Raw genomic sequence first — 18,038 nt, 5'->3', positions numbered from 1 at the left:
CTGCTTGCATTTTCTTCTTGTTAGGAAAATGTATATATAAATTAATTGCATAAATTAAACTGGAATTGGTAGTTTATTGGCATCAATTTGACAGCATAATGACAGCCCTCATTCACACTAAGATTTCATAGAGATGCACAGGCTTAAGTGCTGCAATATTAGCAATATTATCTACTTCTTGGAGACAGTCCAATAAACATTTATTACTGTGAAAACTTCTTTAATATAAATAAGTTTGGGAGGATAAATGCAGTGTTTAAGATCAGTGTATGTACATACTGGTTTTAATCTGGTAAACTTTGTACTGTTTCTATGGATATTTATGCAAGTAGTTTATCCTAAAGTAGTTTAATGTAAGTAGCTGGGAGTTTTAACCCAAGTGGGCTTTACTCTCTTCAATTTGATTATGCATGTTCTTTGTTAATGTCATTACCTAAAGTAGTTATTCCCACTTCTCCAAGAGTTTGGTTTCATCCAAAGTGAGTCAAGCACTGTAGGAATTAAGGAAAATACTAGCAAGCTCTGGTGGTACAGTTTGAGATCTTGGATTTTAGCGAATAGAGAGATGGAGAGAGGGTAAACTCTGCTTCAAACTCCTGCAGGTGACCTGTGAGGGGAGAGAGTACAGACACTGAACTGGTGGTTTTTGTGAGGAATCATTTGGTCTTTTATACCCCACATTGCAGACCATTCACAACCTCTTACTCCTTTCCTTTTAAAAACAAGGAAACAAGAGTATTATGTAACAGGCTTTCTTTTTAAATTTGTTGTTTTAATAGTAATTTCTTAAAACAGAGTCTAAAATTAGAATTTTTGAGTATCAGCTCTTAATTGCTGGTAGAATGTCTCATCTTATTCTGTGTTGAGGGTTCTAGGTACTTTTCTTTTAATTATTTTGTTTTGTTACCACATGAATTTCAGAATTAACATCATCTTTATGTTGCTGTGTCTTCATGAAAGCGCCACTTTTGGACCATGTTATTGAAAAAACCCCAAGTTTTAGCTTTGATGGCCTCTCAGGGAGGCAGTTTCACTGAGGTTAAAGTGGGGTTTAGTGCTTACCCTAACCTCAGACTCACAGGAGGTTTTCTTTTTAAATACTATCCTTAGAAATAAACCTGTTCAAATAACATGGGTTAGGAAAAAATGTGTAAGGTATCAGTCTAAAGCAGTGTAAACCCACAGTGTTTTGTTCTGGCAAAAGCAGTGCAGAGCTGTGGGGTTTGGGAGTTGGACACATTAAACTAACTGCAGTATCCAGGCTCTAGATGTCACTGTAGACGTTGTTTTGAAAGGAAATAGACTAAATGACCACGTCAGAAATTACCTGAATGAGTGAAAGTGCTTTAATTGATATAGTCAGGCTACATTTTTCTCCCCTTTAGACTTTCTGTGAATGTTATTTTGAAATGTAAATTGCTTGGTCATTTTTTGCTGCACAGGAAAATCATCACCCTATAGCCCATGTAAGATTTAGGTGTCTTTCAGGTGGTTTTGTGCTCCCTTAGTTCCTGTCTGATTAGGAAGTTAGACAGTTTAGAGTAGATAAAATTAAAGTTTGCTGTTGTCTGGTGCCAGAAGCTTCACCTGACTTTTCCAAGTGACTCAAGCCTGGGACAAATTCCCTGTGCCCCACATCCATGTCTCATGTCAGAATCAAAACATGAAAGCTTTCACAGGATGGCCTGTTGTTGTCCTAATTGCTCTCACTGCTCTGTGAAACCAGATATTTTGTGAACCTGTGTACATGATTTGACCCCCTTCAGCATTGCTTAAAGGCTTTATAATCATTGAAAATTACAAATTTGCTTCACCCTCAGTTAATATGATTCCGCAATGCTTGGAAGCTGGATCATATGGTAAGGAAAATAGAAGATGCAGGAAGGTAGAAAACTCAAGACAACTGTGCATCAGAAATGTGAATGTCAAGAACTTTTTCCCTTACTACAACATTTTTTTCCTGTTCTGCCAGCCTACTGATGGAGCACTCAGCAATTCCTTTTCTTCTGTCGTAACCTTGCTATAGTGTCAGGAATACCCAGAAGGTGGCTCTTGAAAGTAGCAGCATTGAAAAGAAGTCTTTTCTATTACCAAATGTTATTACAGAGCAGTTTGTGTACAGAGAAGTCTTTATACAAGAGAACAGCAAAAGGGAAAGGGGAAGGTTGTGAGTCTGAAATGAGATTCTTGTCTTTTCCTGTAAAACTCTTGCTGCAGTTTGGGTACCATTTGTCACTGGCTTATTTTTGCAATAACTTTAACAGAATGGTTTTTATCAGTAAAACATCAAGAGGTTTTGCAATCTTTTGTGAGCCTTTATTGTTATGTAGAATTTTCCGTAGTTGCAAAAATGTTGTTATAAAAATACCTCTTAATATAACTGAGGAATATAAGAGTGAAAGTATATCAGGTGTAAGAGTAATTACATCCAGAGCTTTAGTTGCTGGGGTTTTATCCTTAATTCATTCCAATTACTCCAACTTTGTTCCATGATTTCCACGTAGTTTGAGTACCTGCATATGTTACTGATTAGTAAATTGGTGTGCAAGTGGGGTCAAGGTGAGCCTGTCAGTAAATGCAGACATCCAAAATTTTCATTATGGCTTTATCTTGATAGGTATGAATGCTTGTTTCCTGCATGTAATCATCTAAATCGATAAACCTGCTAAAGCAAAAATACACATATTCTGCCTTCTCTGTCATTAAGATTCAATTCAACATTTTTATGACTGAGAGTCAAAACCAGGGATTTTTTCCAGGGAATAGGACCAAGCATTATGTTCTGTACTGCATGTCATATACACATCTGAGTTGGTCAGGTGACCTGAGACTTGATCTGTGGATAGATTTGCATTGCGATTTTTGCACTATACAGAACTTAACCTGTGATATGAATTCTGAGAGCACACTCAGTTACCACTTCTGTCTTCCATTGCCTGAACTGCTTGTAGCTCAGCATTTCTGATTTTGCTGGTAGAATACAACACTCCTACACTTCTGCTTTTAGACATATCTAAAAATGAGTAAAAGTGGTATATATGTGTTTGTGTGTGTTTATCTAACTGTATATTTGACTGTTTACAAAATTACCAAAATAGAGTCTGTTCTTTAATACCATCTTCCCTTTACTCCATCTTTGAATATCCAAACCAAGAAATCTGTTGTATGTTACTTTCCTTCCAGTCTTTTCAGTCTTTTCACTTTGAAACTAATTTTATGCTTTCTGGGGATATTCAGTAATAATTGGTGTTTTTTCTGTATTTTCTAGAGCTTAGTAGATCCTTGAGATCCAGTAGCAACTTCTTGGTGAGGATTTTGTCACATATATTAATTTGTTAAAAAGTGATTAAGGCTGAAAAACCTGCAAAACTATCAGAGGTGCAACTGAAGTGTCCTACCTGGCCACCTTTTTTTCTGAGGTACACTTCCTCATTCAATGTACAAGGGACTCCAAAACCAAAACTTTCAGTATTATTTCTCACTGTTTCTTCAGGCAGTGCTCTTTTCCCCCTGTTTATTTGCATTCCTGTGCCCCTGCTTCCTATCTCAAGGTCTCCTTGCTTGTTTTGTCCAGCCCTTTTCCTGTTGACCTGTTAGTATGTTCAGAAGCAGTTTTGCTGAGAAAATTGTATTTATTCTGCTTGGCCTACCTGGAGTTGAACATTTACAAACTTTCTGGTCACTAAGTTTATATGTTTCAGTCATTTACTGACACAGTCAAAAAGCTCAAAATGTCTTCTGACCAATGAGCTGGCAGCATATTTGAATGGTTTAACCAAAAATTTGACAGACTCTTGTGGTCTCTAAACTGCTTTGCAAACCAGATGCTGTGCCTGTTTGCCTTATGATTTTGTGTTCACTGCAATATAAATGAATTGTTTATTGTTTTTATTAAACAATTCATATGTCACCTGCTAACTTCTGATTTTGGCACCAGCATGTCTAAGCAATGCAAGAAGTTTTCCACACAAGCTGTGTTCTGCTGTAGAGTTTTTCTAACTCTCACTCATCCCTCATGCTTCTAAGTTTTGGGGGATTTTCCTCTATGAACTCTTTTGTCAAATGGTGGACTAATGCAGACTCAATTTGTAGTTTCTCAAGTTGCCTGTACTGCACAAAAGCTTTTCCACTATTTGAAGCAAGAAAAACTTTGATGCAGTTAAGAACTTTAAAGGTAATCTTGGGCAGATTACATAGGATAGAAGTCAGGCATATGTCATTTTTTGGTGCTATGTTGAAATGTTGGTGTGGGATCTTGCTAAGAGTCTGTCACAAAGTTATATTTAATTAGTAGTTCCCAAAGTTTCATTCATTTTCTTGCCTTTTTGATAAGCACTGGGGAACAAGTAGTTGTGACTATAAAAATGTAGGAGGAGTGTCTTCAGCCTATGCTGCCTTCAAAAACTGTGTTAAGAGAAACAAGCCCAGGCAGGCATTTTGCTGAGATAACTGCAGCTACATTCCCTATAAAGTGTATTTCAGGAAGGACAGAAGTGTTGGGGTTTGAGTTCATGTCTGTGCAAATCAGAAAAGCACTTTGGTAGTGAACAGCTCTGCTCACCCGGACTTGCAACTGATGACCTAAAAACCAGTCCTGTCAGCAGCACTTTGCCATCTGGAAAGCTTTGACTGCTCAGTTCTGCCTTGCTGTAGTTACTTGTAGTTACACAGCTGTGCTTCACCCATCCCAAGGAAAATGTCTGTGCTTTGTTCAACCTTATTGTAAAGGAAACCTGTGTCCAAAACTTGCTGATAACAACGGAGAGCTGGGTCCTCAACTTCAGCCTAGTTTTTGCCTTCTTCCTTGACTTTTTCGGTAAAAGGAACTGTCCACAGGTGGAATATAAAATATCTTCTGTATTACATGGATGAATGGGTATTACACTGTTCACTCTACAAACTCCTTGGATTCATTTGGATATACACATTGGATTTATTATGGCTAATGTTGATGTAGCAAGCAAGATGATTTGAAAAGAAAATACAATATGTTTACCATTTTATTTAAATATTTCCCATTTTATATCAAAGCCTGCCTAAAGTTAGTTAAAATTAGTTTATTATTATTTATAGTCTATGAAAATCTTTCCATATTCCTTCCCATTTCAATGAAAATATCATCATTGAGTTTTTAATGTTCTGGTGTGGATTTTGTAAACAGGTCATAAAGACTTTTCTTAAATGTTTTATCTAACAGAAGGGATATAACTGGATCTAAACTGCTTTTAGTAGCAGCAATACAAGTAAGGACATTTTTAATTTCCACTAGATAGTTTAACCTTGGACAGTCATTGTCTCTAAGCAGTACATAGAAAATTGGCCTAAAAATATGGTATGGAAGAAAACAGACAGTTAATATCATCTGGATGACAAGAATGTTTCTTTTCACTGTTCTGTAAATTAGATGTTTTTCTCCAATACAGGTGTTTTTTTGTATTCTGCTCAGATGTCTGGTAAGAGAATAGTAGGACCACAAAACGGTCATAAAAGACAGAAAAAAGCACACAGTGGCAAGACAAGCTGCAATCATTACAGGACGTTCACCAGCTTCTACCCTGACGTTGTAGCAGGTGGGGAACTCTCCTGAAACCTTCTCCTGGACGTTGTAGGTGATGGCTGTGGCTGTTATGCAGAGCACAATCAGCCAGATAACAACACACAAATATTTAGCAAACTTTGGCCGCCGGAAGCTGTGCAGCAGGCGCCCCTGGAAGGTTCCTGGCAGAGCTGGGGAGCGTTGTGTGAAGTTCTTCTTCAGCGTGGCGTACTGGCTGAGGGCGATGGAGCACAGGATGGTGATGGTCACGTACATGCTGACGTGCATCACCAGCGTGCTCAGGTGATGGGCGATCCTGCACGCCGCCGACTCGTAGGGCCAGCGGTGCCCGTCCGCAAAGTAGGCAGCCAGGAAGGGCATGGTGGTGCAAACCAGCAGATTTGCAATCACCAGGTTGGCCAGGTAAATGTACTGTGTCCTCCGGGTGTGCACTTTCCGTGAAAATATCCAGGCACTCAGAATGTTCCCAAAGATTCCAGCGGGAAACAGGCAGGAGTAGAGGATGGGGAGAGCTACGGTGGTAGCTGGCGATGGCTGGAGACATGATGAGTTGTTCATTTATGGCAGGATTTCTTGAGTGGTCAGAGCTGAAATACAGTTAAAATTTAATATTTCTGTAATGTGCATCTAACATCTCTTCTTTGCTCTTATCTCAGCTGTTTCTATCTCTCTGACTTTTCAGTGTTCCTTTGATGCTGCTGTCTTAAGTCTGCATGAGGTTACAGTTTGGGCATTCTCTTCCACTGAGACTTCATGAAGAAAAGTTAACCCTGAAGCTTTTATGTGCATAGAATGTAATAAAATAAATGAGGAAGCTGAAGGTTCAAGCTAGGGTCTGGCAATAACTTCTGTGATCTTGGTTTATTCCTCAATCTTTTGGAACATCTGTAACCTAATTTGGAAACCACTTACAGACCATTTAAAATTAAATTAGCAAATTAAGTGCAAAGAATTACTTTAATTCCAGAAATGCAGAAGAGTGTCTGTACCTCCATTTAACTATAAATTAGTCTGTATGCTGTAAGAATCTCACTATATGTATTTATTCTGTGCTTATGTCTGTATGTAGTGTTACTTTATCAGAGCTCTAATGTCTCACATGTACATTTAGCAACTCAGTCTATATATTTTTAGCATATACAGTGGTTATTGAAAACTGCAGTATATTAATTTTTTCCAAGTTCTGTTTTCAGTCTTTTCTCAATTTCCAAACTGAAAATAAGAAATTAAAGCTCTGTGCAATGACTGTGTGTAAAAAATGATATTTCTATTTACAGCCCTGTAGTGGAGAGTTTTTACTGTTGTATGCATAGATATACATACATATTTTAGAGGAGTGTATCCTAGTTAGCTTTTTTTAATACCAAATCATATGGGAAAAAATAACATATTTTAAACTTAGAGACAAATAATATTTTTTTTAAACAGCTGTAAACAAGTGAACTCAGATGCTAAAGAGGATTCAGTGTGACAATGATAAAAAGCACAGAGACCAAGTATAAAAACTATGCTGTACGCAGTGTTAGACAAACTTGCAAATTAAACTAACTTCTATAGTTCTTTTATTTTAGTGTACACTAAGTTCTGTAGATATTGTTGAACTAAAATATATATTATTTTATTTTTTATTTACGTTTATTATAATGGGTTGAATTCACAAAGTAATTGTTTAATTTATTCATTTTAGAAGTCTAATGAAAGTTTTTGTGTAACTGACCAAATTTCATGAAGTAAAACAAAGAAGTAGTAATTTTAAGCTTACCTATACAAGCTGCAGGCACCTTCCTTTGCTGAGAGGAAATACTTCTGTCTGGTATCTGTTTAATCTCCACTGCTGCAGTGAAAATGATGGCACAGGAAGCTGGAGAGTACAGTTAAAAAATTGTCTCTGGCATAACTAGGTTTTCAGAGTGTACACTTCCCTTTTACAATGGCAGGAAGGAGGCAGACATTTACAGTTTAGAAAATATGATGTATGTACAAAAAAATACAAAAAAGGCTTTGAAGTTAAGTCAGGAACAGCTCCATTAGGAAAAAAAAGGAGATAGCATGGAATAGCAGCTAGAACAGTCTTTTAGGTATGGCACAAAAACACCTTGCAATCATTTATATAGTGCTTTCCTCTTTTGGGGGTGGAGGTGTTCTCTTTAGGACTGCCCACTTTCCTTCATGCTGCTGTTTTATGCATGAAAACTTGTCTTTTCAGTCATATTTAACAGCTTTTCAGCTCCACAAGCTGTCACCAAGCTGCCTATTCCCAAAGGCCACGTGCAGCAGTGCTGTGTCCATGTCTGTCCTCACATGAGTGACCAAAGGTGTGGGAATCCAGAGCTTCCCTCTGGCTGCCCTGGCAGGTCTGGGACCCTGGCAGGGGTCAGGAACCCCCCTGGACAGAGCCCCCAGAGACACTGTCTGTGATCTCTGTCCATGGAAAAGAGTTTTCAATCTTACAGGATGAATTACAAGCTCTGAGTGTCTGATATAAGTAATAATTAGGTGTGGCACAGGTGCAAAAGTAAAATTTTAAGTTTCTAGATTAGGGGCTCAAAGTGGACAAGATGGAGGAAATTGGGTGTGTCTTGTCCTTTTTCTCCTTCTTCATGCCCTCCATGTTTCACTGTGGTGTTGGCATTTTTCTGTTGGTTTAGGCTGGGGACACACTGTTCAACATAGGTGACAGATATTGGCACGTTATTGTAAATCCAGCACAGGTAGTTTCTGGTATTTAATGTTTGTAACATCCCACTGAGGGCAGAGCCCCACACGCTGCCCTGCAGGACAGAGCTGCGGCAGGACAGCAGAACATGTTAGAGATAAACAGAATAAACAACCTTGAAACCAGCACAGACCAATTATGGCTTCTGCTTTGGCAACGGGGCAGAAAGACAGAGACTTTTTACAATTTCGGAATCATCAATACCACAGATTCCGACACAAGTGGACACATCTCTTCTGCTGGTCAGGTGATGGATTGTGTGGAAGCAATTTACAGCTGATGTATCCAGGGGTTCTGGCAGGGAAAATGGACTCACTGTCCAAGAAATGCAGTGTTTCACACAAATCATCCAGAGGTGTACACAGGACAGTTTCCTTCCTCCACAGCGTAGATGTGATCACAGAGCAAACTCTGTTTAGCTCTGCAGAAGTTGAGACTTTTGGGCTTTCTGCTTTCTGGCATATCTGTGGTTGTAAGATAAAGCCTTTTCAGCACCTAAAAATAAGTTCCTTTATGAGAACAGAAGTTAGGTACAGTTCTTGTTTTCCTAGTTTGGCTTTATGTTTAAGCATAAATTCACCTTAGATCTGTTATCATTGTTCAGTCTTATTATTACTAATTTTTTTTTTCTAAAATAATGTACATAAAAGCTGGCTTCCTATTCTGAATTCATGGCTGAACTCATTTACAATTAGATTTATTTTCTGTGGAGTATTAATAATTAGGTTGTAAAGCTGCAATTAGTTTGCATGTACTTTAATTCTTGTTCTTGTTAGATTTAATTATACCTTGTTTTCCACTTTTGAATATATATTATATTAAAAATCATTCTAACAGAGAGAGTCTTCTATTTATTACATGTTTAATAGTTTCTAAGTAGTGTTAGAAGTCCTTGTTGCTGTGGCATTCCACTGAGGTTTAGATACAAGAATGCATATTCTGAAAAGTTGCTGAGAGTGATGTGAACAATTCCAGTTAACAGGTTTGGTTAAATTACTATTATTATTATTTGGTTGGTTATTTACTATTGCCTGTAGTATTTATAATTTAATGATAATAACTCATGCTGTAAGAAGAGGTAACCGCTACATTTTTTTCTGAATTATTGTATAATAATAATTTGTTGTAGTGAACTAGAGTCTATCAGACTTTATTTTAGAATGGATTACTGAGAGCAGTAGCAAAGTAATGAGGCATTGTAAGTTTTTTAAAAATGCTGCTGTCCCAGGAATACAGTTGCAGTTGGTTCTAGGCTGTAGTAAACACCTTCCTTATTCTTTTAGTGGACTATTCCATTCGCCTAACTAACAAATGGAGTCTTTTATCTAAAATGTATTTGAAGATACTCAAATAGAACACATTCATTTTTTTATGCCATTCACTTTTAAGTTCTTCGTAATTATTTTTATGTGTATCATTCACCTCAATGATTTACATTTTCTCTATTCTCAAACAATGACACTCTTAATTTATACATGTTCTAGATTTTATATTGCCAATAGGCAGCATATGTTGCATTTCATCATTATATGCAGACAACTTGTTTTCTGGCCCTAAAAAACATAAAACCAAGGAAATTCCCAGTGATGAAATTCCTCAACTTCAGCAAGGCTTTGTCACTGTCTCTCACAGACCTGTGTGCTGTCAGAGCATCAGACTAAAGCTTCCATGTGTGAACCTCCCAGTTCTGGGAATAATGTGATTCTCAGTTGTTTTTCAGTGGTATAAGTTGCACTCCTCTTTTATAATTGCTGTTTGCCTGCCCTCAGAAACACCAGTTTGCAAGTTAAAACCGTAATTTCATTTAATTTCAGTGCAAAAATGAAAGTTGATGTTGTGGTTTAACCCTGATAGACAGGTGAGCCCTCACAGCTGCTCACTCACTCCCCCTCAATGTGATGGGGAGGAGAATCAAAAGGGTAAAAGTGAGAAAATTTTTTATGATTTTTGCCTCTTCCCCCTCTTGTTCTTGTGGCTGCTGTGCTGCAGAACAGACCTCCCCTTCTGCTGCTCCCTCCTGCTTTGTCTGACATACTCTGATCAAATCTGCTGGCATCTACCAGAGTAGGTGTTTGTGGTTTTATCCACAAAAAGCTCCTAAATCCCACACATTCACTTACTTCCTCTCCAGTGGGCTGGGTGGCAGAACTGGTAGGGTAAAAGTGGAAATTCATCCTCTGTGAGAGTTTAATAAGCTTAAAGAAAAAGAAACAGGCAGAAACAAAAAAACCCCAAGTGATAGAAAGCAGCCCCATCTGACCAGTGCCCAGTGAGTTCCTAAAAATAGTGACACAGCCAAGCTTCCTTCTTGGCTTTTACTGCTGAGCATGGCACCGTGTGCTCTGGATATCCCTGGGGTCAGCTGTCCCTGCTGTGTCCCCTCCCACGTCCCTGTGCACCCCCAGCCTCTCGCTGCTGGGCTGTTCTCAGAGGCAGTGAAGTCCTGCTTGTTGTGCAAGTGATGCTTAGCAGTGGCTGAAGCATCCCTGGGTGTCAGCATTGTTTTGATCACAAGCCCAAAACAAAGCCCATATTGTGAAAAAGTCTATCCCAGCCAAAACCAGTGCAGTACTGGTACAGTTTGGTACACCAGTTGAAATCCATGTGTATATGGGTTTGAGTAAAGAGGAGAATGAGGTTCATGCAGTTATATGGGGATGTGTGTTGATTTAGCCTTTAAATACAGAAAGCAAAACAAATAGAATTCCCTTCATGTTAAAATACACCTGAAGACTCAGGTAATCAGGAAACACTGGGAAGAGGAGAAATAAGACACTATTTGAGTGACTGATTCTGTGGTCATTTGGCACATCACAGTGTGACTTTCAGCAGATCTCCCAAGATTTTTCAGGACCGTTTGTTCTTCAGTAATATTTTCTTGCAAGGCCTGGTGTTTTACCCTCAAATTTAGGAGAACTGATTGCAGAAAAAAATACATAAGTATTAAATATTTTTTCAAAAGAGTAAGTATACCTGCTTTTGTTTCTTGGTCAGTAGTAGCTGCTTCCTACGTGACAGTGCTGTCTAGTTTCAGGTCCCTTTCTGAGCCTGTTGATACATCTGGCCTTCAAGATTTCAAAGCACTGATTTATACAGCTGTAGAAATCCAGAAGTATTTTCTGATAGCTTTCTGTGGTTGTCTCTTTGTTCTGACTGCTGCTCCCTTAATGCTGCACTTTGTCAAGATCTTGTGGTCATTCCTGTTCTCCTCTTCTATGCCATGCCTATTCTTAGAGATTTTCTTACAGACCTGTTCCCTCTCAGATTTTCATTTCTGAGCTGGAGAGTTGATTAATTTAATGCAGTTTTGATTATCAGTATCGAAATCCTTTACTACTTCTTGATCTTCTGAAGAGATCTGAGTCTATTTTGGCAATACTGCTGTGTCCATGAAGTACAAACCTAATAAGAAAATTCTGGTCTAACCATTCAGAAGAATTTTAGAAATCACACTTTGTTCAAGCTCCTGTTGTTCATGTCTGTCCTCTCCTGAGCTGCCCAGCCCACACCCTCGCCCCAACCTGCTGTTCAGTATCATCAACCCACTGCTCACAGAATAAAAATGGAAAAAAGAAAGAATGATGAGATAACATATATATATTGTGAAATTATGGTTTATGAACTCTATTAGATGTACCAGAATTGATGTAATGACGTAGAACTACAGTATTGCATAATAAAATTGCCCTGGACAAATACAAAACCAAGAGGAGCATTAATATAATAGGATAGCAAAATGATAGATAAAAGATCATGAAATGCAGTTACTGTGAGAATCAGAAGTTATTGTACAAACACCTCTGTTTTATGCTGAAATGTTTAAGAAAAAGTCAGTTATCATCATATCTATGAAATTACACATTTGTGGAAATCTTTCTTTTGAAGATAAGGAAGCCTCCTAATTTTTTATTAAAAAAAAAAAAAAGGAAAACAAAACAGAATGGCTAGTCATTGTAATTTGTTTGACATATTTATATCCAGTTCCATCAAATCTGAATTATGTAAATTCACATAAAAAATTAATCTAAGTCTATAGCTAGCTGAGGTGAAAACTTATGTTTACTTTGTTCAGGCAGAGTATTATGAGTATCTTCTGTAAAATCGAAATATTATATTAAATTAGTAAAAATGCACAGATTTTGCAGAGCTTGATGTCTGGCCTCTATTTCTTTCACCTTTCTGGTGTGTTATGCCAGACATTTAATTTGTTCATTGTTGTGCTGCTTTAGTCATCTTCGTGCCAGACATTCCCACCTTCAGCTTTCTGGTTTTCGAGAAATGTTACAGTTTGGAATTTGTTTGTGCCTAAACATAAAGCTGTTTAGTATCTGAGAATGTAGCTGTAGCTATGAAACATTGCTATTACATTGCTATTCACATGGCATCAGCAGTTATCAAGATCATTTTAATCACGTGGAAAGAAAAGTCTCTTGTCAGGGAGGAAGCATGCAACAGGAATGTGTGGCTTTGGAAATCTAGGAGTAGACCAATGCCTGAGCCTGGCTGATCTTTTTGCTCCATTCTGTGAGTTGATGTTCCTTGCTGAACTGCTTTGTGCAGTCATGAAATGTGTCACATTGAAGGAAATCTTAGGAAATACCCACATCATCTCTCCTTCATTTATTTCAGATTTTCTGAAAGCAGTGCTTGCTTTTCCTCAAGTGTTTGACCTTGACGCTCATTAAAAGGTTGGAAATACAAGGGTCATAGTAGGATTGAGTATTTTAATTTTGCTGCTAAATAGAACTAAGACTGTCTTCTGTACTTAAAACTGAACTGATAGCTGTTATATTCTTCACCTCATTTTTAAGACTCATGTTGCTAAATTCTCAAATATATTCTTTAAAAATAAATTTATAAACGTAGTAAAAATACTGATCTCTTGGAAACCTGTGAAAACAGAGGAAACCATAAAATACATAAAATCTGTAATGGTATCTAGATCTTTCAAATAGGACAGGATTTACTTTTTGCAAAATTAATCTATTATTTACATACACAAGCCACTAGTATTAATGTGTATATACAAGTTTACAGGTTCAAACCCCTTTGTGGAAATCTCCCTAAAGAGTTAGTGTTCTAGTTTAGTCCAACACAAAATGTCTGAGAACTTCCTAATTTGTGTTCTTGGATAAACAAGAGCAAATAAATTCTTCTGAAAAGTAACTTCTCATTTTCACAAACAGAAGTACAACTTCTCATTTTTCTTAACAGGAGGAAAAAGGCAGAATTAGTAGCTGTAGAGTAGAGGATTTTTTGATCTGAAATTGGTGACCCAGAGTGGCAGAGATCCATTTAAACATTCAAATCATAGACTTCTTTCTTGAGTAGCTGGAATGAGGAGTGGTGGTAGATAACCGCTCTTGAGTATATTGGCCAAGTTTTATGTCTGAAGTGCTCTCCAGGTTTAGGCTTGACTCTCCATGAAGTTTTCTGCAAATCAGTTGGAATACAGTCTTACGGACACTTCTGGACATTAGGAAATACATAACTGGGTCTAGGCAGCTGTTAAATGATGAAAATATGAGCATCACCTCATTGCACGTGTGAATGATCTCCATCCAATAACAGGATGGGGTTTGTAACTGTGATGTGATGTAGACAACCCGGAATATGTGATAAGGCACAAAACAGACTGTGAAAATTATGAGAACAATGAAGGAATTTCTTGCTGTCTTGGTGTATTTTCCTGCATTAGGAAAATTTGCCCTTTTCCTCGAAATTTTCAGAAGGTTCTTGGCAATTTTAACATACGAAAGTATCAAAAGGAAAAAAACTATCCAAAAAATCAGTACAGTGATATAATTTAGAATTGCTTCTGTCTTCTCTGCATTCTGTTTGGTTCGGTAATGAAAGCACTTGGTGGAGTTGCTGTCCTTGGCCTTAAAGAAAGATGGTGCAACTACCACTATAAATCCTGTCAGTGCAATTGCCCACACCGTGCAGCAGATCTGCACACTCCGGGTAGTGCTTAACATCTTTGGACGCTTCACAGACTTAGTGATTTTTATATAACGATCCAGACTAATTAATCCCAACAGTACTATGCTAATGTACATGTTCATGTAAAACAGAGTTCCCACAACCTTGCAAAAAATCCGCCCAAACATCCAGCGGTTGGTGGCATGGTAGAGTATCCGGAAGGGAAGACAGAAGATGAGCAGGAGGTCTGCAACAGCTACATTTAGCAAGTAAACTTGGATAGAATTCCTCTTCTGATTAATGCCCAGGAAAGCAAACAGGGCTACGATATTTCCAACCAATCCAACTACAAAAATAATGGAGTAAAAAATTATTAAAGCAAGTGACAGTGCGTTGTTGTCATCCAAGGAACAGCTGGCATCGTGACTTTCTGAGGCACTTATGGTCAGGTTGGTTTGGTTACTCCAGAATTCTTCCTTGTGTGGACCAATGGTTGATAAATTAGCTGAAGTTGCAGCCATCATTTGCAAAGGGGTTTTAGCTGTTCTGCAAAAAGACAAAGAGATTTTAAGAATTAAATCTCCATTCAAGTGTCTGTTTGCTTTATAGCCTAACAGTCTAATGTGGTATAAACATAAAAGGCAGTAGCTAAAAGGAATAAATGCACCAAGTATTGGTGTAGATGAATAGAAGGAGTTTCAGCCAGATATCATAAAATAAGTCTAGTTAATCTGCAAGCAAGAAAGAACAGATAGTGTAGAGTACTCATAGATAAATATTTCTGTAATTACAACATTATTACTGTTTTGTGTTGTTTTAAAAGTCAACTATTACATTTTCCTGTAAACTTAAGAATTTTCTTTATCTGTTAGAATAAATAAGTTTTTAAAGTTCACTTCTTAGGACCAGAATTTCTAGCACAAGAAAAATTTTAACAGGGATGGTAAGCATAACTAAGTTTTCTCAGTGTTGACACAAACTACATTGAAGTAAATTAATGGAAGTCTAAACTCATATGTGTTAATTTAAATAATTCAAATCTCTCACATGCCACTCACTGGTTCTCAATTACAAAAGCACTCATCAATTAATAATACTTATTTGGCTATGTATTGTGTTATAAGTAACCCTGTGAGACAATATTATTGCAGTATCTTGTTTTTAATATTATCTGTACCTTCACATAAATGTGGTTTTCCTTTTTCTTGGCTATTCACAAATCAGTATTACACAATCTACTATTAGCTGGAAATCACAATAATGCAGTAACAGGCTGTTTTCAAACCTTTCTTGTTTTCATGGTTTTCTTTGTTTTCATTGAATAGTTTTTAATTTCACTAAGCTTATTGCTGACCAGGAAGGTACAATGTGAAAGATAAAATCAGCCTTGACCAACAAAGGAAAACCAGAAGTGTGTGGTTTGGAGAGCAGTCACATGAAGGCAGTGATGGTTATCACTGATAAGTAATGATAAAACTTCAGTCTTCAACTTGTTTGCATTGCAAGAAGAAATGTCATAAAAAAGTTTATTTCGAATATTTTTGTTTTACAGAGGAAAAGGGTTTTTTTTCCCGTAATCTCACAGAATTTTTAAAAGTGGTTTTGACACTCTGAATTTAGTTGTTACGGGAAAAAAGCAAACAAAAAACCACTGCTGTATATCTAATTTTAAAATAACTGTTATGCTAGGTCTTTGTCTAGGCCATGCACTTTTCATTCTAGGTTTTAAAAAAATACAAATTTATCTTTAATTCTGTGATGCAGCCACAGCACTGAAAATGACAACGCTTTAGGCAAAATTCTTAAGACCTAATGTACTTACAGAATCTGAATTATGTAAGGAGAGAGGAGAGCCTAAAACATTTTAACATCCTGTGTTGTTTTACCCTACAATTACATTAAACTGGTAGGGTGCATTAGCAGTTTCAAAACCAGCTGTTCTCATACTTGCCACATGGTATTGTCAGGGCAAGTAATTTCAAGAGATGGATTTCAAACTGCAGTGTTTTTAAATACATCTTGAAACTCATCTACTGCAATGACTTCATGTTTAGGTTACTTTTCTATGAAATTGTTTCATATGGAGACTTGCATAAGGAAGTTTAGATCGATGAGAGAGAAACTTGGGTTATGCTGCAAAGGGATCGGGAACAAAACTTTTCGCTGTCATAAGTTGTGTCGCCTCTAAGCAAGCAGATGTGCTTAAATCCAGGTATATTTAGAAAAGGATTTGGAGGTCAGCAACATCTCTGCAATTAAGAAAACTACAGCTGAAGTATAAAAGAAGTCACTTACCATTTATGTGTTAAGAAGTTCTGCTGGTTCTCAAATCCACTGGTAAAGACAGGGAGGAGAAACGTGCAGGTCCTTTTATTAGAAAGCTGCAGCAGCAGCTTCTCTCTGAAAGCAGCGAGCTCCAGCTGACTCGTGCAATTGGCAACAGGGGGAAGTTTTAACTGGTGTTGCAACTGGTTTGCATTGTTTTTTAAAGGCATTTTTAACTGGCTGTACCCAGTTCATTTGGGCTCTGCTGAGAGAGGTTCTGTAATAAATTTTTCTCAGTTTTGCTCTGGATTGGAGATTTGAAGTGTTTTTCTCAAAGGCTCTGTTTCTGGTGGGCAGTGCCAGTGGCTTTTTGGGTGATAATGATGTTGATACAGTTTATCATCTCTTTAATGCTTCCTGGAATTAGTGTCACTTTTTTCCAGTAGAGGGTAAGGATAAATCAGCACCACCATGGAATGGGACATTTTGTAAATGTTTATATAGTTCTCCCATCTACCTTTCTCCTTGCCTGGGATTAGAACTGTTCTTCTTTCTCACTCCAAATGACAGTGATGAGAGGATGTGAAAGTGCCTTAAGTGTGCATCTTAGCCATTTCAGTAAGGCAGAAGTGAAATATAATATGCAGCAATAATACCACCTGGTAATACTCTTCCAAGTGAGCCATAGGAATTGAAAATTACATTTATAAATTGGAAACTTGAGAGTAGATTCTAGAAGACCTGATATGACAAGGTCTAAATTTAATGAAGATCTCAAGAACATTGTTTTGAAGATATTTGTTCTCATATAATTTAAACTTGTACAAAAAGACATGGGTGGCCAGAGATGATAACTTTACAAGTAGTCACTTTGAACTTCTGGTAGTTCCTGTGTAATCTTTTGAGTTCTTAGTTTTGCAGTTTAAGCAGTAATGTATTCTCAGGAAGTAGTATACAAATTTGAGGTTCTTCATTTTAAATAATATGGTGTTGAAAAGAGAGGCTTTGAGCAAATGCAGAAAGTTCTAAATTAAATGCAGTTGTTTGGGTACATGTATTTAATACCAAATTGTGTTCTAATAGATTTTGCCTGTATGTTGCTTCCTCCTACAGCAGTCAGTACCCATCTGAATTGTTGTATAATATTATTTCATTTTTACACATTACACCTCACTCTTATTTGTGGAAAATGAAGCATATAGATGGCTATGGCTGGAATCCAGTTTAGACACCTCACTGGATATGAGAATATCCCTCACTGCAATGTCCCAGGGTGTTGCTTTTCTTTCCTGCACGTGAGAAGTGCTGAGTGAATTCTGTGATTAAGGCTCAAAAGAGAGTTTTATGTTCTCTGTGGGAAGGATAAGAACCTATAAAACATATAATAAGCAGGATATTTCAGCTGGGGAATTGAAATAGTGTAAGGGTTAATAGGGTGAAAGGCAAAAAGGAAAAGTGATACCAGGTAAGAAATTATAGACGTGAGTTTTTTATCTCCATTTTATCATGATTTCACTTTGTTTTCCTTAGTAGTTCTGGTAAGTTCTGAAGGGATTTTCTTATGCCTGGGGCAGTAGA

General features: G+C 37.3%; 3 protein-coding genes across 12 annotated transcripts in view; 1 reads left to right on the top strand and 2 right to left on the bottom strand.

Moving 5' to 3' along the window:
* The window catches only part of CASK (calcium/calmodulin dependent serine protein kinase), a 187,195-nt gene that overhangs the window by 85,235 nt on the left and 83,922 nt on the right, over positions 1-18,038 (top strand). The gene's annotated exons all lie outside the window — the stretch shown is intronic.
* Positions 2,295-8,222, bottom strand: GPR82 (G protein-coupled receptor 82). Its single transcript, XM_030282991.4, has 2 exons — positions 7,320-8,222; positions 2,295-6,144 (listed from the first exon to the last, which is right to left on the bottom strand). Exon 2 carries the CDS (start codon positions 6,113-6,115, stop codon positions 5,132-5,134), a length of 984 nt encoding a protein of 327 aa, XP_030138851.2. The 5' UTR covers positions 6,116-6,144; positions 7,320-8,222; the 3' UTR covers positions 2,295-5,131.
* GPR34 (G protein-coupled receptor 34) lies at positions 11,870-17,450 on the bottom strand. Of its 2 annotated transcripts, none has more exons than XM_004174928.6 (2): positions 16,491-17,450; positions 11,870-14,741 (listed from the first exon to the last, which is right to left on the bottom strand). In XM_004174928.6, the coding sequence occupies exon 2, from the start codon at positions 14,717-14,719 to the stop codon at positions 13,577-13,579; it is 1,143 nt and encodes a 380-aa protein (XP_004174976.5). In that variant the 5' UTR covers positions 14,720-14,741; positions 16,491-17,450; the 3' UTR covers positions 11,870-13,576. The 2 variants fall into 2 exon arrangements, with proteins under 2 accessions (XP_004174976.5, XP_072791310.1); XM_072935209.1 differs by having other exon boundaries at positions 11,870-14,736.

Source organism: Taeniopygia guttata, chromosome 1 (genome assembly GCF_048771995.1).
Source record: "Taeniopygia guttata chromosome 1, bTaeGut7.mat, whole genome shotgun sequence".
In the NCBI taxonomy this organism is placed as follows: Eukaryota; Metazoa; Chordata; class Aves; order Passeriformes; family Estrildidae; genus Taeniopygia; species Taeniopygia guttata.
This window is presented reverse-complemented; position numbering and strand designations above follow the sequence as displayed.

Coding starts and splice junctions, on each gene's coding strand:
- GPR82 (XM_030282991.4), bottom strand. CDS start 6,115: ATGAACAACTCATCATGTCTCCAGCCATCGCCAGCTACCACCGTAGCT.
- GPR34 (XM_004174928.6), bottom strand. CDS start 14,719: ATGATGGCTGCAACTTCAGCTAATTTATCAACCATTGGTCCACACAAG.